Consider the following 26,458-nt stretch of genomic DNA (forward strand, 5'->3'; position numbering starts at 1 on the left):
GTGGTTACAGAGAAAAAAGTTTGGGCCTGTCGGAAGTTCCCAGAGGTCATAGAAAAGGACTATAGGTCAGCCTTAAAGCACCTTCAGAGGGGGAAATAGTGCTCGACTAACAGTGTTTACAGTGGAGGTGGGGAGCTGCTGGCCTTGAATGTGGACAGCAATGAACAGTGGAAGGAATACTTTAAGGATCTCCTTAACCTGACCGTCAATCCTTCCTTGGTGGAAGCAGAAACTGAGTTCTCAGTCAGAATTGTCCATCTGCAAGGATAAAGTCACCAAGGTAGTCCAAAAGCTCCATATTAGCAAGGCTTAGGGGATGATAATAATAGTTGAACTTTATTGATTTTACATTAGATAATTTTAACTCTGGATTTACCTCATCCCCTTGGGGAGCAGTGGGCTGCCATTGTGGGGCACCTGGGGAGCAGTGTGGGGTTAAGGGTCTTGCTCAGATCCCCCAAAGTGGCAGTCTTTGGGAGTGGGGCTCGAACTAAGAACCTCAGAATACCAAACTCTATACCCTAAACACTAGGCTGCCACTCCCCCTAAGGCCACCACTCCCACAAAGCCTCCACTCATCCATGAGATTTGCCCTCGTTGACAAACATCTTTAACTTTGCATAGGCATCAGGGGTAGGACACCCAGATTGGACCTGGGGAAGGCATTCTACCATTTTCTTTGTGTTGTCCTGTGAGGGGCGCTCCAGGAATACAAATGTAAGGCCATCTGGTCTCTGAACAAGCAGAGCAGAAGTCGTATTTTCATGCCAGCACAGAGTATGTTAGACTCCAGCAGACATTACCTTTGTCACACGTCCTGTTCATTATTTTGATGGAAAGATCTTCTAAGCACAGTCCAAGGCAGGAGAGAGGCTGGTTTGGGGACCAGTATCCCTGCTTTTTATGGATAAAGTGGTTCTGTGGGCTAGAAAGAAAATGGTGACCTCTTCCGGTCAGAGGACAGTTTGTACCTTAAGTGGTGGGGTTCAAGTATCTCAGGGTCCTGTTTACAAGTGAGGGGAGAACTGAGTAGAGGACTGGCTGCCGCTGTAATGTGAATGCTGCACCAGACTATTGAGGAGAAGAGACAGCAGAGCCAAAGGGCAAAGCTGTTATTAAACCAAACCGTCTATGTTCCTACCCTTACCTATGGTGATAAAATCTGGGTCAATACTTGAAGAACAAGATCCCATTAACAAGCAGCTCAAATAAGCCTCACCAGCAGGGGGGGCAGACACTGCCATAAAGATAAGGTGAGGAGATTGGTCATGCTAGATAGATTAGAGTAGGGCTGCTTCATCCCTACGTCAGGAGGAATCATCTGAGGTTGCCTGAACAGCTGTTTTGGATGTTGGAAGGTTTCGACTGAATTTAGAAAGGCAGCATGCAGGGATGATTAAGAGATTAATCACGCCAGTAGTCACAAAGAAACAGTGAAAAAGCAGGAGGCTTCACTGTGTCATTGATTTACATTGGTTCTGGCATAAAATAAAGCATCCTAGGCATTATTACGAGAAGTTATGAGGGACTTTCTTTAATAATTTGGTGTCACCTATGTATTCATTTTGAAGTAGTCAGGAGGAATGCATGGAAATTACTGCTTCTGAGAAAAGCTTTTAGAAGGATACCTAAAATATTCAAATCGCAGTTATGCAGCTTAAAAAGAAACCATGCCAATTTTTTTTTTAAAATAAATTTTGTGTAAAATACAGAATTTAAAGAAAGCAAGAAACAAAGCAAAGATAATTAAGTAATCTGACTTTTAGCAAGTTGGTCATGAAAACTGCAGAAGTCTTACTTTTTGCAAGAGTATGAGGAAAGTATATTCTTTCATCACTCTGTGAACATGTGGTTTTCACTGTATGGTACTTATGATTTAGACCTGGGTAAAATAAATTACACATATTCTATGGTTGATTTTTTTTATTCCAGATTTAGTTGTACCTCTTTAAATCCAGATATAATGTAGATGGCATATATAATGACAACCAGTTTTGACATAGTTTGTTGCCCACAGCTTATTGTTTTTTATAGCTATAAATAGCCTTGTGTTTTGGACTTCCCGGTTATGTAAAACAATATTTCTAGTAAAAGATGACAATACTCTGGGCCGTCAAAGTTTTCTAACAGTCACATGATAAATTTACGGAAGTTTGATACTTTTTACCGCAAGAGGTTTTTGATACTTGGCATGAACTGCAATGGAAAAGTAAAAAAAAATAAAGTTATAAACCTGGAGAACAAAACCTGACACTCTTATTGTGAAAGGTCTGGCAGGAAGTGGAACACTTCCGTATCTGCAGCTTACCGTCAGACCGCTGTGGATCTGTCGCCTGAGCTGCTGCTCCGCTGGGAGAAAAATGTTAGGAACTGTTTGGGGCTGCTGAGTCCATTCCGAGGAGGACAAAAGAACACAATAAGATTACAGAGTGGAAACACCTGTTAACGCTTCAAACGGTAAGATGATAACAATAATTGATGGGCTCTTTGTGTTTTTCTTTATAAAAAAGTTTCTTAAATTGAGCTGTTTTCTTTATAAAATAACCCCACAAAGTGCGGATAAAAGCGGAGCGGTTTCCAGTAAAAAAAAAAAAAAATCCACGGTTGCCTAGGTAACCCTGGGGGCACTGAACGGCTGACTGAGCCGTTAGCGGTGAACTTTATGCAGAAAACTCACACGAATCATTTAATCAGCTCGTTTAAGTTCTGCTTTCAATAAACTCCTAATAAAGGCAGATGGAGAAACACTATCCCTCTTTTATTGACCCAAAAAAGATTTGTTTTGGGCTGCTGGAGGCAACAGGCTGTTCTCCCCTGTTTTATGTATTTCTGCCTGTGTGACCGGGGCTGAATATCCCCAGAGGAATTCAGGATTCCTAATCTGATTGCGTGGACGGTTTAGCTCTTACTTTTAAAAGTTCGATTACACGTGTGTGTGTGTGTGTGTGTGTGTGTGTGTGTGTGTGTGTGTGTGTGTGTGTGTGTGTGTGTGTGTGTGTGTGTGTGTTGGAAGATGTATTATAATTTATAAGCTTTCATCTCCAGCTCTGAATAATGCACCCCATAACCAGGGGCGGAGCTAGATGAGGGGCCAGGGGTCTTAGCCAAACATTGGCCACCCTTACCAATTTTTTTCCCTCTAATACAGACGGTGGCAGCAGTAAACTCTCAAGTGGAATATTTAAAACATTTTAATTCTTCATATAGTAACACTTACTTGACAACAAAAAGCACTGTGCTTAATTATGCACATCAATATAGTAACATTAAATATGATAGGTACATAATTCCTGCACTTTTCAGAACTATATTTTGTGTTTTATGGGGTAAAGAGAGAATTATATGTCTCTGCAAGTCAATTAAGAATTTTCAGTTAAATCATAGATACATAACTATTTTGATAAAAAACTTAAGTAATATATTTATATAGATATTAGTACTTGTAAATATTAATTTTATGCAGAATGATTGTGGATTGTGAAGTAGGTAAGTAATGACAATAGAAGAATTTCAACCAGCTTTTATCTAGAAAGCACCAATGTTTAAATATATGCGTCTATTTGTTAGCAAAGGCTGTAGGAAAGTATAGTTTGTCTTCATTAAAAAAAAATATGGATGTTTTGCTCGTTAATTTTCCTTTTGGAACAGGGTAGATTGACCCTGAGGTTCTGGTGCCTATCCACTTTCAGCCACCCCTCAGTGTACATTGGTTTTTATCCTGGCCACCCTTATAAAAACTTTCTGGCTACGCCTCACCCCATCACCCCTAACCACAGCATGCTGCTGAAGATCTTTCCATCAGCTCATTTCTGCTTTTCTTTTTTCTTTTTTACACGCACAACATTTAAAGAGTTAATTAACCGTGATCAAGAGCTGTCTGTGTTATCAGATGTACTTCAGATCTGTGGAATCTAGTGGTTTTATATCCTGTTTCTGTAAGATACACATACTGCTATTTGTAGTAGAGTTTTAAAGTCTACATATCTATTATTTTGGTGTGACAAGGGCTTCAAAAAACAAAAATATATATATTTTGCATGAAATGCCTGCTCAGTTGAGTACTTAAAGGGCAAGTCAGTCATGCATTTAGAGTGCTATGCAAATAGCCATACCCTATAAACCTTTTTTTTTGTCTTTGGTAACCACAAAGTTAAATTGATTATATGTGACAGAGCAGCTTAACGTTTGTATATTATGAAACAGGGGGAAATGATAAATAGGTTTTCAAAATTGTTTTTAAAATAAGCATCTGTAAGATGTGGTCTGTATTTATTTTAAGTCCCCTTTACACTGATATGCCAAAATAAAATCTAGTGAAACGAAGTTCCATCCGCGGTCAGCTAATAGAGTCGGCATTCATTCTCAGTATTAATACAGCTGTTCTTTAAAGGTCTCAGAGGCTAGCTGAGATGAAAACCAATAGTGTACCTAACAGGTCGGAGAAGTTAGTTGGGTTTTAAAACATTTGATAAGCTGTAGACATGTCATGGTTGGTGCACAGAAAATTCAAAAAGTAAACAAATACCAAAATAAGACTATCACACAAAATTTAGTATTGTAAACACAAAAATTAGACCAGAAAACGGAATCAAAAATGAAGGGTGACACTCAAACACAAGCCTGGTGTGACAAAATCAACCACAGGTTAAAGGCACAGAGTGTAACTTTTGGCCACTAGGAGTGCTAGACTTGTTACTGCCCAGATTTTGCTGCTACTAAACATAGATAATAATAACAAAGATATATGACTGTATACTAGGAGCAAAGTGTTAACTCACCAGTCTAATAATAAAGTTGAGAAAAGAGAATCGGTTTTACATCTGGCTTCTTCTTTCAGCCTGCGTCACTGAACAAACTCCTTTGCAAGATCAACATGTTTTTCCTCGCGCACAATTCCTTACACCTTTTCCCTTTTTAGCCTCCCAGAAGGTTTGAACATTTTCCTTGCCTCAGCCATGACCAGCAGTCAGGCAGGCGGAAAAATAGTAGAGCAAAAACCTGAGCTCCATGACGATTTAAGAGCCTGCGGCCGTAAAGGGATACGTTCTTCCAGGTCACATGAGCTGGCAGAATATGGTGCGTCTTCTCCCAACTTACATAGTCGTTATTCCAAGAGGGGAGCCTCACTCGTAGCATTGACAGTGTCAAGAGATGTATGTTGCCCTGAGGAATCATTTAAAATAACTTATATACATCAGCTAATCATTATAACTTATCAAGGCTGCACTTTAAAAAAAATGAAATTGTCTAGAGAGCTGTTCTTAACGAAATTTCTTTTTGTTTACACTTATGCATACAAGATGACAAAATAAAATGTGTCTAACTCTTTAGGTCACAAAGTCTGCGGTGTGCCTTTAGGAAATGCTGCGTCATGTAAGTGACCTTTTGGCATCATAGAAGAATCAATAAATAGATAATAATTAAATAGCTCTAGGAAGGAAAACACTTAAACAGACAAGCTCTGAGCCATTTTTATCTCAAAGAATGAAAGAGGGCACATACTGTAAAGTTAGGGGTTAAACTAACAAATACTGCAGAATGGTAGAATAGAGATGTGTCTCTATGTCTTCCAGCAGCCTAAGCCTATAGCAGCATAACTATCTCAGCATAACCTGAGCTATTTTAACTAAAATATTTATCAAAAATTAAAGTTTTAAGCTTGGCTTAAAAAGTAAACCTGCATTACAGACTAAAGCAGGTACTTGGTTCCCCAGGAGAGGAGCCTGATAACTAAAAGACCTACCTTCCAATTCTACTTTTAGAAATGTAGAAACCACTAGTAGACCTGCAGATTGAGAGCAAAGTGCTCTGTTAGGAACATAAGGAATATCAGATCTCTGATATAAGCTGGAGCTTGGTTATTTAAGGGTTTATATATGAGGAGGAGAAATTTATCCATAGATAGTAATTCATTGCAATGTCTTTGGTTCATCCCACAGGTGTTGATGTCCATCTTTTCTTAGTGCCCTGGTGCACTTACGCAGAGCTAGTTTGCAGCTTGCATTAACATGCATTTATTTTTGGAACTTGTAACATCTTTTCTTTTCATGTGTTGATGTCCTTGTCTGATTTTTTGTGTTTTCCAGCCTCATTGTTGTATTTCCAATACCTTTTCAATTTGATGTTGATTCATATATTTTCAGGACATTTGCACCCCTCTACTCACATAATCATCTGAAAATGGAAAAAAAGTGGGAAGAGAGATTTCTGTCCATTTCAGCTGACAAGGCAGGCAAAGAGTAACATTGATGAGAGAACAAATACCCTATAGTAACTCTTGAGGAACTGCAAAGATCCACAGCTGAAGTTGGAGAATATGTCAACAGGAAATTGGCCATGCAATTCCACAAACCTTACCTCAGTGGCAAGAATAAGTCAGTCATTAAAAGAAAGTGATCCCATTTGCCGTCTGCCTGAATCCATGCTGTGGGAACAGCAATCATGCACAAAATGTTTTTTGTTTTTTTTCTAGAATAGTAAGTTACCTGTTACATTACAATGAAGACATAGTTTCACTGATAACCATAGTTAAGGCAGTGTCATGTTGTGGAGAATATATTTTTTTAACAGACATAGGTAAGTTGGCCAGAGTTGATAGAAAGGTGGCTGGAAATGTCCGAGGTTCTCATGCTTATAGAACAAAAACCATTGTAATACAGACTGACGATGGAAAGGTTTAGATTGGTTAACCTCAATGCTATAGATGTATCTCAGCTCTAGCAAATCTGATTCAAAAATTTGAAACACTGACCCCATTTGCCATTAGGTGGATCTTCATAATGGATTTCAAGGGCCTATAGTATACAAAACTAACACTTTTAAGCTTTTAACTTCATTATAATGATATTCTTTCATCAAAATCATTCTTCAAATTGTATTTCGCCTGAATCATGCATGTCTAAGTAATCCTCATGAGTTCGGCAACCCCTTCCTGTCCTGTCAAAACGAGCAGTTTTGGAACATGGTGATAATAAAGTACCTTCCTGGAAGCTCCAACCTTAACCTCATGCCGCCCACACTGTAAACGAACAACCACTTTCTCTGATCAGGATGGGCTGATTTGAGGCAGAGCACAATGATTGTGGTTCATAGTTGTGTCTTTGGCAGCTGATCTCCACTGTTAACAGTCACTATTTTTTTAGCAGTTGCCAAAGTTGAGAAAATCTGTTAGTTTGTTTTTTTTGCTTTGTTCAGCCTTCAGTAGTGGTGTGGTACTGTGACATCCTGAATTGAGAGGCATTCACAGGGGGAAAGGTGGCTTTGCTTTGAAGGCAAGTGGTTTTCCTTTGGGGTTAGGGGAAAAAAAAATTTTTTGGCTGTTAATGTTTGCAAATGCTCTCCATCTTGTCAACTTGAGCTTTTTTTGCACAAAAGAAGTGTGTTAAAGATAAACCCCATAAACACCATCAGCTGTCATCACATTAAAAGTCGGGGATATGCAAAACATCCAGTCGGAGGTACTGAATAGAAATTCAGGCCGCACTTTTCAGGTTTTTCACATCTTGAACAGCATGCATCTCTTTTCCTTTCCCCCCTGCTGTTTAAATGATATCTACTGTGTTGGTCTATTACAAAAAAAAAACTCAAATAGAATACAGAAGTTTGTGGCCTTTACATAACAAAATTTGAAAAAAGTGCAAAAGTCGTGTAGTTAAACTACAGGAAGTGAAGAAAATATTTTGTCACTACTTGTTAATAATGCTTCTTTCTTTTGTAGCTGACTAGAAGCAGCCCTGCTTTAGGCAGGAACTAAGTTACTGCACCTGAGGGAGAAGCTAAAGTAAACTGCTTAATTATCTTTTGACAGACTTTTTTAATCCTAATTATCAACACAATCAGCCCACTGAGAATTGGGGTAATCATTCCAACTGTAAACCATGATAAGCAAGGCTAAGGCTGGCATTCGTTCTATTGAAAACCCCTACTGTGCAGAATTGCAGGTTTTATGGCTTATTTGGACATAAATGTGGGGTATTTTTCTAACTCTTCCACTAAATGATGATTTGGCAAAAGCTTAAAACTTGATTTCTTGATATTTCTTAAAACATATTCTTGCTCCCTTTTATTTTTGAGTTCTTTCAAACCCCTCCTTGTCCCTTTCAAAGCCTTTCATAATTACTTCCTCCTTAATCACTGCGTAACGAGGTGAGGGAGACGGTATCAAACAGGGAGCTTGTTGTGTAGATTATATCAGAATATGAGTCTAAAGATTAGTCAGTGCAATAACCATATCTCCAGAGTACGGTATTTTCGTAGGAAGGCCTATTATTAACATCTGGAAGGCCAGTTGTTTAGTTGATACTACTTGCAAAAATAAAATTAGCTGCTGCGTGTTGCAGCATAACTTGTTTTACAGGAACTAATTTCTTTCAGGACTTGGCTCACCCTATCTAGCCCAGCTGTGTGTGAACATAGCTGCTAAAGATGGATAATTATGTGTTGATGTACTCAAGTTTCTACACACCCGTCACACGAACCAAGAGTAAATTCAGAATGCGCTTCTTCTTGCGATGGATTAATTTCTGGTGCTCATGCGTTCTGCTTGTCAGGCCGAGTTGCTACTAGAAACATCCCCTTGTGGCCTCAAATGAGAGGGACAAGTGCATTTGCTCGCACACACGGTTGTTCACTAGACTATATTGTTCAGATGCTTGGCAGTACTGGCAGCACTGAGTCACTATTCACACCTAATTGAAAGTAGGCTGAAAGCAGCAGTGTGTCTGTTGATGGGGACATGACTCAAGTCCTTTGTGTGTGCCTGTATTTTGCAGCAGCTCTTTGACGACAGCATCTTAATAGAAACAAGGAAAATGTGAAGGGAAAACACTGGTTACTGGACCTTGGAGTGATGAACGAGCCATGCTATGTTAGGAATTTCTATCTAGTCAAAACATGATGTAATAGGTTTACCCCAATCTAAAATGCAGTACTTACCACACGGATATTGCCAGAAATTGCTTAACCGGTTATTTGATGAACAACCAGACAGCCACCATTCAGAAACCTGCAGTTGCACTGCAAATCATCCGTAAATTAACAGAACTTCCTTGTGTTCATTATAGGTCAAAAATTTCTGAGAAGTTTAAAAGTACCACGATGCACATGGGAGTTTTTTGAATGTTTCCTGCAGCAGCTGTATTTGTTGGTAGATTTGCATGCTGACGGTCGATCTTTTTAAAATCAGTCTGCTAATTCATCTATTTATGATGCCAGCATTATTAGTCCCAATGAGCAATGCATTCATACTGTGTACTCTTATCATGCACATTCAAGCCTAATGCTAGTGCTTAAAATTATTTATTTATCATTACATATATTGAAAAAAAAAACAATAAATAAGTCTTGGTTTGTTTCTTTAAAATGCTACATAACAGAGGTGCCAAACTTATGTTCTCGAGGGCCCAATACTGTAACTTGAATGTGCACATGATCCATCACAGCTGAATCAATTAATTGAATTACCTCCTCGGTATGCAGTTAAGTTCTCCAGGGTCATCTTAATGATCTGATTATTTGTTTCTGGAGTGTTAAAGCAGAAACGTGTCTAAAAGTTGCAGGACACCATCCCATAAAGACTGGAATTTGGCACTCCTGCTCTATATGGTGGGTATTGTCCTTGATGTGAGGGTGAAGGGCTTGGAGAAGGGATTAACTATTGTCCTGGCAACAACCGTTTTTTGCTAACATTGAAATTATATGTTTCTTCTTGCTAATCATAATTTGAAAGTGAAAAATTATAATAGTCACAAATAGAGAGATGAAATTTAAAGTCAGGGTTATCCTTTTTTTTCAAATTATATTCCTGTTTTACAAATAGATTAAAGGGGCGGGGTCCAGCATAGCAATCGAGTGGTAGCCACATATATGTAAGATAGGTTGATAATTAAAGAGCTATTACATTTATAAAGAACATTTAAGTAAGTGCATTTATTACAAAAAGTATTTTTTCATTTTTGCTATTCTGGTATTTGTAGAACAGCTCTAGCTGCATAAGAAGCTGGTGTTAGCTGCTTAGCTTGCCAGGTTCTCTGCTCTGATAAAACTTACAGTCAGTTGCTTAGCAAACATACTGATCACAGCTTTAGCTTTTAAACTCTATCGATGCAGTCAGAACATCTTTTGTTTCCATGCTATGGCTTTCCAAAGAGCCGAATATGTGGTCTCTGTAAGCAAAGAGGAGGCGTAGCAGTATAAAGCAACAGCGAGGGGAGAGGGAGGAAAACCCAAGTCAATTTCAGACTTTCTCTTGTACCACATTGAGAAGACTTTGAACTGTAGAAATAGAAAAGCTAAGCTTATCAGTATAAATTTAGAACCCTGGTTTAAGATCTTTTCTTGTTCCATGAAGTTTATTATGTGGCTCTTTTTTTAACCTTCATAAATCTCATTTACCAAGTTATTTCTTTCTTCCAGATAGAATATTTTAGGCCTAGACTTTTGACTAAAATTGCATAATTTTTATTTACTTATCTTTCAGAATTTTAATTTCAGCTGAGATTTAGACCAATAACACTCCTTTCTTACTACATTTTTACCAGCAAAATCTACTTTAAATCTGTTAACTGAAGTATAATATTTTAGAGCAGTTTTGACCCCCAATTTAACATCCACGGTTCATGACTGCCTGTCCCAATGCCCGATCAATATTCTCATACGTCACATTTACATAATCAGACAAGTTTATGAATCAACTTTAGCTATTAGTCTCTTTATCATCTTATTTTGAAACATGTTTTTTTTTTTTTACTTTAAGTGGTATCAAGATGCTAACTTTCTAAACAGACCAACAATGGTCGCTACATCCCATCATTTTTATAAAGCAGACTTTGTTTTCATTTCAACGAAATAGTACAATAATAGTACTGAACTTTAACAAAACACACTAGAAAATAAACATCTACATTTTTAAGAGCTAAAAGAAGAAAAAAACATGTTTTTCTGTCACTATTTAACGTGATGGTGTAGGTACCCGATCTGCCTGTGTGATCAGATCTGATCGGGCCCTGCCCATGCCAGTAACGTTACACTATATGATGAACCAATCGTTGCCACAATGAAGGAATAAATGGGGTGTGTTTGATTTCAGAGGCTGCATTCTCCAAGGACCCAGTCCAGGTAGACCGTGTCCTGTGAAAATAAGTAGAGTTTTGGCTATGGATTCAAACAGGTCCAGCCTTCTCCGGCTTTCACCAACTGTAGGCTCTGTTGCCTAGCAACCATAACAGTTGACACACAAAGCAGCCAAAGAATTGATGCTGAACTTCTCACTACTGTTCTGGGTGCTAGTAACATTTTTGAGGAGCTTCAGCAGCAGTACCGTCGTCATGAATATCATATTTATAGCTTCCACACTGCAGAGATATTAGTATCAGTGCTTAAATGTCAGCAAAACCCATTTGCAGAGGGGCAGATAAAACCTTTCAATAAACCAAACATTACCCACCACATATCTGAATCAATAAGCATTTAAAACAACCATTTTCATTCATTTCAGATGGAACTACTCACGTACTTGTATTATGTTAAACAGCACTTACAATATTCACCACTGTTCGGCGGGATTTCCATTTTTCCTCTGAGCACGGAGCAGCCAGCTTGCTCTGAGTTGCAATGAATCAAGGGATACCTAAGGCTACATAGGATACACCGGACCCATCCTTCAAAAAGAGTAAAAAGAAGGCTGTATTTGTTGGTTGCATATCGAGGAGTCTTCCAATCCGATTGGGGGCCTATAACTCCGGGCTATAAGACAATCGGACGACTATTCTGGCCTTCGGAGGATGAGGCGTCTGAATTTGAACTCAGCAATGACTATAGCATAATGCAGAGTTCTTGTGCTAAGTCAGGAGCATCTGTCATGGTTTGTCTAATGATCGATAAACTTTTTCCTGATAGAAGATAAAAATGAATTGATCTGTTTTTGGTGAGCTAAGACCATGATATAAAGGGAGAGAGCTGGTTAGCTCCGTGGCTAGCTTTGCTTAATAGCTAACAGCTTAGTCTCTTGCAGCTCAGTCAGTTAGCCACATTAAGCAACACAACTTCTAACTATTTGTCAACAACAATCGTCCATTTTCTACAAGTAGAATAACTGTTGTTTTCTTTGTCTTAAATCTGCACAAAAGTAATTTTTTTTTAAATATGTTCAATTTGTCTTCTTCTGCCCTCAGATCTTCAAAAGAAGCACTGAGACTTTTTGTATCACCTTGTTAAACGGTGGAGATCAGTTTGTCTTAAGCTGTACTTGCCTTCAGAACTCAGAATAATTGTTTTCTACTTTCAGCTACTTTAGGTCACCAAATGAAATCTAAAATAATAACAAATGTAGGTAATTAAAAGTTCAGACCCCTAAAAAGATTCTTATGAAACTAACGCAATAGCAGTTGCAGCTTCTCGCAGTGTTGCGTACTCTGCTGCTATGACAACCAGAACTCCTAGTGTACATGCAGAGAATTGGCAATCTGTAATATGTGATGAAAGGAGAGATCAAGCAGGACGTCCTGCAGCTCTGATGACAGGTGATGCCTGATGAAGGTCGTGAAAGACTGGCATATCCAGTTGTACTCTTTCAACATAACATAGTTTGGGGACTTATCAAAACCTTCTAGCAGGCTCCTGAGGTGAGAGGCAATAATTCCTAGTTCATAGTTTGAATAGTTATGTCATAAGTCTTCATAAAGGCCTCAAATATTTCAACATTTTCTGCATCCACCCATACAGCCTTCTGCTCCAGCTTTCTCTGAAATGCTCTTACCTTAGTGGACAGGTTTGTTGCCGTTATTTTAATGAAGCCTGGTTATGGCCAACAGTAACTGGTTTTGAGTAATATAAGGCATGTTTGAGAGCAACCGGTAGTTGCCTAAAGTCTGGTCAGAAGATACATTAATTTAGCAAATTGTTTATTTTTTTTCAAAAATGATTTGGCGACCTGCAACCCCAATCGGGGTCGGGACCCCGAGGTTGAGATTGGCTGTTATAGAGGGCTGCGGGGTAGAGTAAGGACAAAGGGGGATTAGTGCAACAATGTTCCAGTTACATGTTTTACTTGTAACTTGGTGCAACCCTTATTTACATGTTGAAACCCATAATGCCCATAATGTGTTTTGAACACCTCTATTAGAAGGTTTTAATATTTCATCTTCAATTACTATTTTAATTTCTTTATTTATGAGTACTTGTTTTTGGTCTCTTGATTTTTATTTTTATTTTTTTTTGTCAGCTAAGTATCGTTCTCAAATTAAAGTAGCTCCGAGCCTTTAAATTAAACATTCACCACCTTCACAAAGAACCCCTTGAAGGAAGTTGTAGCATGTTTCAGAGCAGATTCATCCAGATTAAATGAAAGTGACGCAGAGGACTGATCCCACATTAGTGTGATGAGATTCATATGAAATGGGTCTTTAGCTATGAAGAGAAAAGGCAGAAACCAAGAGACCCATTAGATTGGTTGAAGCCCTGCTCCTTTTCTCTGCTGTTGTTTTTTCTTTACTTCCTTTACTAATGCATTAATATACAGAAGAAAAAGTAAGAGCAATTCTTACAAAGATCTGGCTATTTGGTGGATCAATGTCTCCTGTTTAAGGAACTTAAATCTAAAGTTAATTTTTGCACAGAGCTGCCTAATATTTACTTGATGTTAGGTCGATTTGTGACGTTTTACAGCCAAAGACCTTACAAAGGACATTCTTTTTTATTTAAAGTGAAACAAATGCAAACAACGGCAGTCAAGGGTTTCTGTCTGTTTAATAAAACGGTTGTTTTTTTATTTTGCCTTGCAAAAGTGTTTGTACCTCTTACACATTTTTTTACATTGTAATATTATTTGCTACAGCAACACAAATATATTGGTTATTGTGATGTAGAATGAAAAAAGCGTTTCTTTATACTATACAACTGAAGTGGACTGTGCCAGACACAACCAAACCCGCTAAATTTAGTACTAGTTCACAACACAAACTTCTTCTCAGACTATTAATAATAAATGGCATCAAGAGACCGTGGTGCGACCTGGGATGATGCCAAAGCCAAGGCTGTCATTGAAATTTGGGAGTAGGACGCTATCCAGGCACATAAGTTTCTGAATGTTATGGGCGCTGCCTTTTTTGTTTGTGTAATTCACTCCTTGAGAGCTGTAGTATCATGGACCGCCGGTAGGAGATGAGGAACCATGCTAGCGGGATGTTTAATCGCCGTACTCTGAACGGTTCGGTTTGAGAGAGGTAGTGTAAATAGAGTAATAGCTGGCCATAGGGAGTTAGTGTTATGTTCGACAAATGGTATTGTCCACAGTGGAAAACTGATGTTTACCCGACTTCAGATTTTTATTTGTTATAAAGATAGAAAAAAAGAGATTTTGATAGCACAATCATCCATATCTTTTTGTTCATCAGTCGCATAAGGTCACTGTAGAAAAATTATGTTTGTGGTTCTAGTGCGACAAAATGCGGAAAACTTTCACTGGAACATGTATGTTTTAGCTCCGATGAAATGTTTGCATTTGTAATATGTGTATCCAGCTTTTCGTGGTCTGATCAATCTGTGATCCCCTTTATTAATATTGAATGTCTCAAGGATCTGTTTGTTAGGTTTTCTGCTCTTGTTTTGCTTGCAATAAGTTATTGATAGTGTAAGGATGAGGATGCTGCATGGACAAAAAAGTTCTTAAACATAGCTAATACAGTAAGATGAATTTTGTTTGTATTTTGTGAAGAACATGTACATTTTTAGTCAAATGTTTGGACTAACCAAAATCTCAGCGCCTGGATGGGCCAGACAAATCTTTTATTAGCAACGCTGCTGGACCTAATATACCCAAACTGTGAACTTCCTTAAACACATACAGAAGTACTGAGAGCAATAAGGAAGGTCCTAAATCTGCCTTTCGCAGTCATATGAAAGCATATTTCAAAGTAACCAGAAATATTATGGGCAAAGTACCAGTGGTGTTTTAAAATGAAACAAAGGCAGTGGTTCTTGTGGCTGGATAAAACCACACTGACACTCTCTAGACTACCCGCCCTAGTATGAGTAATGGCTTGACCCTGCCTTCTGGATTTTTTTGCCATGAGACACAGAGAAAGAAAAAAGACCCCAAGTCTTGTTGGAAGTTAAGGGTTTGTTAAGGAGACCAGTTTCTTTCACAAGGTGTAACACGATAGGTATAAAAATCCTCAAGCACAATAAAATCTAAACTTGTAGGCTAATGAGAAAACTGAAGTGAATAAACAGCAGGCAGAACATCACAATTGACCTTTAAAAAGGATCTGAGACATGAAATACTATTTCATAGCAATACCAGGAAGTGTTGCATAGAGTATGAATATGTTAGTGCTTGTTTTAGAGTGTGAGGCAGATAGCCCCACCACCCCCAAGCCATGGCTCCCTTCTTCTAGTCAGTCTCGTCCTCTATCCCAGGCAACAGAACGATCCATTGTGGAGGCAGCACAGAGAGCCTGTTTACTGGCAGCTCCCAGAGTGTGGGTGGGAGGGGGAGATGAACAAAGGTGGGGGTGAGCTGAACAATGCAAAGAAGTAAAATGGATTTTATTAAAAACTGAATATTTAATGAGAAGAAGAAGAAAGTCTGTTGTGGGTATGAAAAAGTTGTATTAGTGGTGGGTAACCACTACGATTTATCAGGAGGTTGAGGGTTTGTGTGGGTATTGGTCTCAGAAAAGCTGCATAGCCATATCGGTGTTTGTTATCTAGTTACTATCCAAATGAAACATTTTTTATTGGTTAAGTAGTGTATAAAATATCCACTGAGCTCATCTTTTGTGTTATGCATTTGTAAATATAAGTTCCATAGGTTAAAATTAAAGTTTGCTTGTATGGCTCGGCCTAGATTTACTTAAAAAATATACATAGGATCAAAGAGAAGAATAACGGGGAATGGCCGGAACACTATATTGCTGTCTGACTTGTTGATATTTTAAAAATTGCTAATTTTTTGTGATTTTTATGCACAAACGTCTTGGTGATTTATAAATAAGTGTTTAAAAGGTAACATCCAGTCATTGGCAAGTCTTTCTGATTGACATCAGAGGCCAGAGGAGAATGGATGAACTGGTTCTAGGTAACTGAATGTTCACACTAGCTGAAAAATCATTCAACGGATGCAGCATACCATTTCTGAATGCATAATACTTTGAACTTTGATAGGTTCAGTGGTAGAGAGCAACTTTAGCAGTTGTCACACAAACACCAAAATAGACGAGAACAATTTTGTTCTGTTTTGTCTGCTTTGATTTCAGCTGCAAAATTCATACAGTAAGTTCATAATTAATGGATCTCAATCCAACAAAGCGTTTCAAGCTGCAGTTTAACAGCCAGTTTACATCATGGATGTGCAGCTAATGGATTTGTCGAAATGTTGCAATAATACAATACCAATAAGGTAAGATATGGTGCCTGGTTCTAGTACTATGTGGCTAATTAAGTAGACTGGTGGGGTAGTTTTCAATGAAATTGTGAGCCACTACAACACCTTTGGTTTAAGGCACCGAAACAAACAAACAAAAAAACGAAAAGCACTCAAAAAGCACAGACCTCCGCCAAGCAGCAAAATTTGCCCAATATTGTGACTTCCAATTATGATTTCCTTAAAATCCTTTCATAAGTTTATAAATAAGGCACAGCATGTGCTTGCGGCCTCTGGTGCTTGTTCTGCTTTCTCGTTTGATCAGCAGATCAAGACTTCGAGGCAGGAATGGCTCATCTTTCCTTTGTTTTTGTTTTTATCTTCAGTATAATACTTCTGGACTTTTGTGAGTCTGATGCTGAAGCTGTCAATACTCACTTCTGCCACTCTCTGGTTTAGGGGGGAACTGCTTGTTCTGCCAAATAATCCTAAATAATCCTTACAAAAAGTCCTGCATCCATGGATTATTACCAAATTTAATGTATTGTTCCTTGGACTGAGGCAGGGTCTAAAATTAACACTCGCCGAACGTGACTAAATTTTTAGTTTGGCAGAGCTCCATTTGCCACAAAGCGATTAAATGTTTGGACCACAGTTGTGCCTCAATCACCTTCTTTCAGCTTTTATTTTTGCAGGTCTCCCCTTTGTCCCTTTGTTCCTCTGCTGTCTGTTCCTCACACGCCAGTAGACCGATATGCTTACAGAGAGCACAACCCCAACACCCTGTCATTTTACAACAACTGCGCCCTTAGTCAAACTGTGGAGGTATATAGTCGGAGCAACCAAGCCTTCGAAGGGAACACAATGCCGATGAGGAGGAAGACTCGCAGGAGAGAGATTGGTTTATTTATGACGATGATGCTAAAGAGAACAGACACAATTAATTTGTCGCTGGCTGTCAATCTATGAAACTGGAGAGCATCTGTGAACATAAACGCAATAAATGCCACTTTCACTGAATTACCATGCCTCAGGCTCAATCAAAACAACCCATGCCACAGCAACTGTTAGTGCACTGATGGTTATATCATCACAAACACACAAAGATAAGAATAATGTTTTGCCCATGTGTGTCCCCAGTGGAAGAAAGGCTATGCTTTTATTTATGGAAAATATAACAAATGAAACCTTTTTTTTAATGGTTTTATATGGTTTTTAAATGTAATAAAATTCTAAATTACAACTTTATTTAATAAAACTACATTAAATTTTACTGTAATGTTGTTTGAATTTAACATAATGCCTTAATGAAATAATATGTTCCTTAAAAATATATAAGAGTAAATTATTATTATTTTCTTCCTGGCCGGTTAATAGTTTTATCTTCCATCGGTCCACTTGGCCGGAGATTCAAAAAGATAATTTCAGACCCTGGATTGATTTGCACCTTTGGTAAAAATTGAATTAAAATCCATACATAACCTCTTAAGGTATTGTGTACACAGACGGACAAACATAGATATAAACTCTCCTAAAAACAAAAACTCTTTGGCGGAGGTAACTAAGAGCGGTAACAAACTCAAGATAGCTTTACAGTTGTAGCGGATCCTAATGGAACATCCATTCTTTTTGAAGTTTGTCAGAAACTTGCTTTGCTTTGACTTCCCCAAAATAAAGGGCTTTCTTTGCACGCATACAAGTCAAACTGATCTTGGTCAAAGTTTGAAGAATGACTCTGGAAGACTGAAAAGGAAAAACCCCCAATGAGAAAGGTGGTCAAGCTTATTTGAGAGGCTTTGTAAACAGAAAACGAAACCTTCACATGCGCTAGATTCAACACATTGAAACCTTTCATACTCGTTAAAGGAGTAGTGTACTTTATCAAATAGACATTTTTGAAAAAGTGGTGAAAGTGAAATATAACTTGAACTAAATGCTTCACGTATTGTTTTCTGCTTCGTGTTTTAAACAAAAAACAAGAACAGACAATTTAGCAAGAACTGCAGATGCCTAGCAATTTCACATCTGTCTTTTTTTTTCTCCTTTTAAATAAAGATCCAAACATGTCTCAGTGTGGTTGACAGTCAACACCCACACAAAAATCGCTGAAGTGAAGACTAAAGTCTTGGTCAAAGCTGCTGAATGAATAAAATGTCTCGTGTCCTCAAATATCATTTTCAGACTGTTCATGTGCGGTTTATGAGTAACTCCCAAATGACTGCCGAAGACCAATCGGGCTGTAATTCATTTTGTTAACCGTTTTGAAGTTCCTCAATTCAGAAATAGGAACTGTGTTGTATCAGTGAGCCAAGAGCAAGAGACGCTGTCCGTATAGCCTGTGGTCAGCACGTTAGCAGGGGAAACGTTAGAAAGGAAATGAAATGTACTGTTTTTTTTTTTTTTAACACAAACACTGAAAAAAATGTTTTTCTTCTTATACTGGTTATCGCTGTGCTTTTGTGATACTTTCTCCTATTATCATCTATTTTTATAACATACCTATTTTTTTTGCTGATGAAGATTCTCAGTCATCCAGGTCATAGTCATTCTGTAAAAGTTCAAAAAATATCCACTGGACTTTGTTTCCAAGAGTTGAAGACGTTTTGCCACCTCTCCAGGAAGCTTTCTGAATTCAAATGTCTGGATCCGCAGTGAGTTTGAGTCTAGGTGGTTTAAGAGGTTCGTGAAGGAAGCCATCTATGTTAAGAGGGAAAAGCCAACTTTAAACAGAGGTGGTGGACTCAGATTCCAGCTTCCAAAAACATATAATTCAGTCATAGACATGATCCCTTCCAGATATCACCACACCCCCCACCCCATCACAGAGGAACGAAGCACCTACCCGCTCCAGCCGGTGAACAATACCTCCTTAACGACCGACCCTTAACAATCATAGACAGTTTTCAGGTATTACAGGAGGCAAACATTTGAATTGAGAAAGCTTCCTGGAGAGGTGGCGAAACGTCTTCAAATCTTGGAAACCAAGTCCAGTGGATATTTTTTGAACTTTTACGGAAAGTTTTTTTTTATAATGTATGTTAGCATACCACAGATTCTATAAGAAATAAGAAGAGCTCAAATGTATTCATATATTTGATTTGGGTTTAGCTCTGTTTTGTCCTTAAAATGCAAACTTCTTGGTTAAGATCACCAGATAAATGCTTGTCTTTCTCCATATACATGATAAAAGTGATAACTAATCTTACACAAATGCATTTTAACTTAGAAGATATTTTTATTGACTAACCAAACAAAACATAAAAAGACCTATGCAGCAATTTGATAAAAATGTCTGGAGTCAGAAAAGAAAATAGACAAAGTAAAATACATCCGCCTTGTGGAAAATACAAATATAAATCTCTAAATATGAATCGCAAGGCAAACCAGCCAGGTTCACTACTTTTGGAAACACATGATGCCTTATATAGCAAGTGGGGCAGACTTAGAAATAGATAATCAATAAAAAAATTCTAACAAACACTTTAATGAGTGCTTAGGACTAAAGAAAACGGATAAAGTAAAATATTTAACCTTTTTGAGCTTAAAAAAAAAAAACAAATGTGGAACAATGATGAGAGACAATTAGGTACATACCTGACTTATCACACTTCCATCATTTTGAAACGTATTTTTTTAAAAGTCTTGCCAAATTTCACAAAAAGCTCTCTGAGAATCACCTTCCACTGGCCAGACCCTGTTATATATTCCTCAGTTTTTATTGTAGGAGTGGAATCCACTACCACAGCCTGCACTCTGGGCTCCTGACCCTTAACCCCACACTGCTCCCCTGGCGCCGTACAATGGCGCCCGGGGAGCACTGTTACATTTAAACAGTTTCCGTTTTATTTTTGTACATACTAAAATAATTTGCCTGTTGTATATTTTTAGGCACAAGGTCTAAAGGTTGGTCAAGACGTAGGGCACTGCTTCTGCACTGCATAATTTGACCTGGGGCATGGGAAATCCCTCACAGGTCGAGACATCTGCCCACAGTATTTTTATTGTAGCCTCTCTATATTACCATACCATGCCAACTTTATTTATGAAGCACTTTATGCACCGGACAGGACCAAAGTTCTGTACACAATCATAAAATACAATAAAATTATAAAATAGAAAAAAACAGAGTGTAAAATACATATTAGTATACAAAGAGAATAAAACAAAGTAAAACCTCTCAAATTGTGCCAAAAGCCAAGGAAAAAAGATGAGTCTTAAGAAGGGACTTCAAAAACAGCAAGAGAAGAGGCCTGTCTTATGTGCAGAGGCAGATCATTCCACAGCTTACTGTAGGAGCTGCCACAGAAAAAGCACGATCCCCTCAGAGCTTTGCATTTTATATTGACTGCAGCCACTGCTGACCAAAATAAGATGCAGTGGTAATATATTTTAATTTTAATTCCACCTCTCACAGTAACAACTACCACACCTAAAGAGTTAACTTGATAGTTTTATTTTTCTATCCATTTCCAGTACCCAATGACGGCCAGTCAAACTGAATACTTACAGCTTCCTGCTGGTTTCACCTCTATAGTGATACTGAGATGAATAATATAACTTATCCTGCACAAAAAGACTAAACAAACCCTGCAGAGGATCAAACATACATTAATAACTTTTTTAGACAGTCAAGTCAAGGAAGAAAAAAAATTAATTTAAGCATTATGTAAAATTCATAACATGTATATTTATGTATAATTTAGTATTTATGTGTAAAAAAAAAGATGTATAGTCCCTGACATCATCAATCTTTCCTTTTCCTATTTAATATATGAGTCCAAATTACTCCAAAGTTAATTAAGTGAGCAAAAAAAATAGTTTTGGTACATATTAACAAACAACTGGCTTAGCAACAGTCCTGGATAAGAAGTGGGGCCCCTTTGATGGAAAAGCTCTAACAGTTAAACGTCTGGGTGAACATTTAAGAAATTCCAAATACATCCCAATGTCTTTCAGTCCCTCGTTTAGTTTAGAATGGTGTATGCATAGAGATGAAACCCTGCATAAGGAAACTAGCAGTTTCCCCTCAGGTCAAAACTTGTTTGCTTTTTGACTGTGAGTTTTTCATATCATCTTTCTGTTTATTCTTTTAAAGGAACCCTAAATGCATTTGTTGCAATGCATTTAGTAGTTTTTACCAAGCTGTTTGCAGTGTGGGAGCTGCCACTGAAAGCCTGTTAATCAAGATGACATTTCGATATGATGTACTTCATTGATATGCCAGGACTCACTGCATGGGAAGATGAATAAAACCCCTGCTAAAGGAAAAGAGAGACAGAAAACACAGAAGAACACAGAAGAAAAGACCCTGTGGCAAAAAAAGCTGCTTTCAATGCAAAGAATCCAGCAAGTACGAGTTGTAGAGATGTAAGGAGAAGTTAGTGAGTCAGTGAGCAGATCATTTGTATGCTTGCGCTAGTGTCATTCACACTTCCTCTCATAGGGCTCTTTAGTGGCATTGCCCAAACACTTAGTGTTGACTACCCAGAAGCAATGATTGGTCACAAATTGAAGACAGTTTATAGAACATGTGCGCAGATCAGTTTATTTTGACTGACTTATTTGTATCACAGGAAAAGGAATGTAGGCGTTACAGTGTGACTTCTCAACCGAAGACACGCTGATAAAAATGAGAGCCCCCGTAAAGGTTTTAACTCAACTTCCTCTTTCAACAAAGTGAGACTTATACCTTGCCTGTTTATCACAAGCCACTCTGACTGAGCTGTCAGCCCTCAATTTGGAAAAAAAACTTCATTGAGAATCCTTACAATCACAGCATTTATTATCTGTTACCACAATTTGACGTTCTACAACCAATACCGTAATTGCAACAGTCTGCAACAGACCCTCTTTACAAATACAATATTTCTGGAAACCCAGTTGATCATTGCCACCATTTGGTTTGCGTTGGTTTACAGAAGGGAAAGGCTCTCAGTTAACCTATAGGGCTACATTGAAAATTTCCTTTTGAAATGCCACACAAAATAAACTATTCTCCCTTTTTGTTGTTTTAACTGAGAGAAATTAAAGGGGAAGAGGTATTCTCTGTGGCAGTTTGAGAGGACAATATGTCTCCAAATCAATACAGTAAATTTAATTCTTACATTTAAAGAAAGGTTTCCAGCTCCTATCAGCACAACTTTGAAAAAAAAAACATTCATTGTCGCAGCTTCCTTAAAGTCTAATTATTACTGTGGTGAATATGCGTCATCCAGGTTGTATTTTAAAGTGATGGCAACCTATTCTAACTTTACAGTACTTTAACATTTTTATGTTTTTTCCCAGCCGACTGAGCACATAAATAAAAATAAGCAAGCTGATAATAAATGAGCAGATTACAGATATAGTCAAACTTCTGCTTTATTTAAAAGGACAAACTGTCCGTTTGAAGAAGGAGGGAAAAAACTCTTCTGAAGACACAGGACTTTTATTAGACGTAAATTGCAAATAAACAATTCCCTTCTTGGCAAAACAATCTGTTTAAAATTCTAGATGCAGGTGAAATACGCATGTTAATCTAAAACCGTCTTCAACAAATTGCAAACATGACATATTTTGATCGCTTGAAATCCGAATATAAACATCAGATGTTCCAGAACAATCCCGGGGTTTACATTCAATGGGATCCACTGCATGGATAAAAAGGTGCCAAATTCACAGACATACGTTATTTATTTTCTACAACTGATGCTTCACATCTTATTAAACTAGGGTTACACGATACCAGGATAATAAGGTATCGCATAATATTATAAGATGATAAGGAAGTTATGGACTTCTAAGAAACATGTTCCAACCGTTGTGACCAATTTATGTCATGAATACTACTCTATATGAACACTACTATTGTTTCAGATTGATATTGATAGAATAAAAGGAATTGCAAATTTTTTTTATGTTTATTTTAATTTGAATGATTCGGAGAAATTGGTTTCATCAGAATTTTGTGGGTTCATGCAATGTGCTGGTTTATGCATATTGTAAGTGAGAAAAACTATTGCAGAGGAGAGAGAGGCCTGTGATATGTCGAAATATTTTTACAGACTGGAAGTCAAGTGATGCATGGATTTTGAGACATGCAGATTAAGCAGTCATAAATTAATTTTGTTACATAAACCCGTAAGTTTACCCTTAAATTAAAAGCAAATGTGATGTTGCTGATACAGAATATAAAGGAAACTGTTAGCGTGTCATTGCTTAACACCTACATGTAACATGCTACCGTCTTTATCTTTAATATACGTAGTACATTTCTATATCTTGATATCATTTTAGCTGCACTTTATCTTTCAAAGGTGAATAAATAGTGGAAATAATGAGGGAACATCACATCTGGGAAAATTTTTTTCTTATTTTTCAAATTCCTTTTGTGAACTTTACTATTCTATCAGAAGTTGCATAGCTTTATCAAAATTATTTTTTATTTTTTTTAAATGCCTAAATAAGTGGAATAGAATATTTTTAAATTCTTTTATTTTAACTTTTCTTTGTAAATTTGCCTTTTATATTGTTTGATTAAAAGGCAAGGAGGCTGTTGAAAGGTATCTTTTAACAGATTTCTTCAGATAGTTTGTTGAAATGTGGTGCATCCCCCCCTGGATAGCAGTGGTGTCCCCTGCTGTGCAAACGCTCCCTTTTCAGCTCTACTTGCACATTTTTTTAATGTAATCTGGCGATATGATCAGGGTCAGCTTCCATTTGCGTAACCTCCAAATGCCCCAGCTTTAACTTTCCGGCTGATGTTTTGAGATGTTACTTCAATAAAATGGTTTCTGCTTTGTGAAGCACTCCAGTCCGCCTTCACAAAGTGAAGCTGCCACCCCTGTTATTTCCTTTTTTTTCTTAGAATATTGGACAATCGTTATGTTGAAACACTTCACTTTGAGCTTAATCAAACCATGAGAAAGTTCTCTGTGTCCAGGAGTGCATTTCCAAACTATAACGGGACCTTTTCGATTGCAGTTTCCTCTTGCTCTCTGAGTGCCTTTTTATCCCATCTCAGTGCAGGGCTTGATAAAATGTGAGTAATGATAAGCTCTTACTCGTTTCAGCCATTATCTTCGCAAGGTCTTTTGCTTTCGCTCTGAGGTTCACAGCAAAACATGTTCTACTCGGGGAAAATAAGCCTGTCTTCTTTCTAAACAATATGATTACTGGAGTTTCAGGCATTGTTTATACTTTCATGCAACTTTTTGTACATGCACCTCTAGTGCTGATATCTTTATTGATTTGTTTTATTTTAATTTCCATGATGTCACACAAGGAAGATGTTAGTTTAAGGTGTTTCATTAGGATACATTCACTGGTTTGCCTCCTTTTAACTAATAGAGTTTAAAATCCTGAGGTTGTGAGTGTGAAACCCACTCCCACAAACTAACACTCTGTTCAGAGACACTGCTGATGAATGTAAATGGCTTTTACTGTATCTTGATCTCAATGTTTTTCGTGTTCATGCCATACCACTAACCTGCCTTTGGTAAACCACATACCCTCCCCTTGTTCATGGGGGCAAAAACACAGTTTTTAATCAGAAAATCAATCCAAAGCTTTATAATGTGGTTTGTTATATTGACATGTTGCTGTTTGTGTCTCTACCACAGGTTGCAGAGCCACAAACTGATTCACCAAGATCGACCTTTTCCTCATGAAAACCAACCCACATGGCGTGTTGACCCTCACACACGCTGCCAACACACACCACCCAGGCCATGTCTCAGTCCCAATCTGGTGCTAAAGTGTGCGACTGGCTGAGCATGCTGCACTTGGAGCAGTATGGCGAAGCATTCCAGGAGGCTGGGCTAGCAACGTTACATGAGTGCCGCGACCTAACGCCAGATCGGCTAGACCGGATGGGAATCACGCCTCCAGGTCATCAGAAACGAATCCTGGCAAGCCTTAACAAAATGATTGGTAGTTTCGAAGACTACCCTAACCTTTTACAGCCTGAGAGATCTGAGCCGACCTGTCATCCTGAGGTTATGAGGTTAGAGAGGCCTGTGCCTGTTCATTCGCAAAGGAAAGTGGAAAGCGATAAAATGGATGTAGTTACAGGGAGACCTACACCCAGAGAGAGGGACAAACCAGTCCCAAGGCAGAGAAATGTGTCCAACATTAAAGACAACAGTATGGAGCAAAGAGAACCGAAGCCCGTTCCTCAACAAAGGCACCCAGCTCCTGAAAGAGGAAAGGAGGAGGAGAAGAGTGGAGCGCCGGATGAAAAAAAGGCTAAACCGGTACCAAAGGAGAGGACTAAGTTTCGTTCTGGTACTTCAGTGAACTGTCCCTTTATAACTGTTGCGTCTCCACTGTCTGACATTTCTCTACCGCCTGTCCCGCCGCGCAGCACCCCTAACTGTCCCCCGCAGCGCTTCACCTCATCTCCTGGTCAACACTGTGGCTCCTCAAACAACACTGTTCCTGTTTCTCCGGAAGTAAAGTGCAGGTCTTCATCCCAGAATTCCTCCCCCATCACCAGCCTTGTTTCTACAGAAGCAACGGATCAAACTCCCAGCCTCCCTTCTTGCCTAACTAGGCCTCAGACATTAGCCATCCAGCCGGCTACCCAATCTTTGGGGAGGGAAGAAATCAGAAAAGCTTCACCTATCTCCTCATCTTCGTCTCCCACTGAGGACAGACACATCCCGCCCCTTCCTCCAAAAGTAGGACCTAAAGGTCCACCTCCCATCCCGCAGCGGGTTCCTCTACAATCTCCTAAAACACACAGGTGAGCCCTGCATCAACTTCAGTCTGAAGAGAAGAGCAGGTAACAGGCAGCAAGCAGGAAACAAAATTAAAATTAGAAAAAAGGTCATTAATTTTAGATTCTAAGATATAAAAACACATATAGAAGAAGTGTGAAATATATGTGTTCATCAGGTAAGTGTGCCTATTTTTAATATGAGATTTAACAAACAGGCTTTTTCCAGTCAGCAAAGATCGCCATCAGGGTCTGAAGTTGGAAATCTGATATGCCAACCCCGATTTTAACTTTTGAAGGACTATAACACCAAACAACAGGAAAATGTGGAACAGTTTCTTTGATAAAGAGGCTTTTTAAATCTATTACATTATGCCTGTCTATGGAGCAAAGGATATATA

At 38.3% G+C, this 26,458-nt stretch overlaps 1 protein-coding gene across 3 annotated transcripts in view; it reads left to right on the forward strand.

Moving 5' to 3' along the window:
* The first annotated feature begins 2,307 nt into the window (after positions 1-2,307).
* The window catches only part of LOC119771780 (arf-GAP with Rho-GAP domain, ANK repeat and PH domain-containing protein 1-like), an 88,196-nt gene continuing 64,045 nt past the window's right edge, over positions 2,308-26,458 (forward strand). For all 3 annotated transcript variants that reach the window (XM_038267913.1, XM_038267915.1, XM_038267914.1), the window contains exons 1-2: positions 2,308-2,457; positions 24,961-26,084. In XM_038267913.1, coding sequence (XP_038123841.1) covers positions 25,069-26,084 — 1,016 coding nt within the window. In that variant the 5' untranslated portion in view covers positions 2,308-2,457; positions 24,961-25,068. The remainder of the gene's footprint in view (positions 2,458-24,960; positions 26,085-26,458) is intronic.

The sequence above is a fragment of the Cyprinodon tularosa genome, unplaced genomic scaffold (assembly GCF_016077235.1).
Source record: "Cyprinodon tularosa strain WSP-4 unplaced genomic scaffold, ASM1607723v1 ctg69, whole genome shotgun sequence".
In the NCBI taxonomy this organism is placed as follows: Eukaryota; Metazoa; Chordata; class Actinopteri; order Cyprinodontiformes; family Cyprinodontidae; genus Cyprinodon; species Cyprinodon tularosa.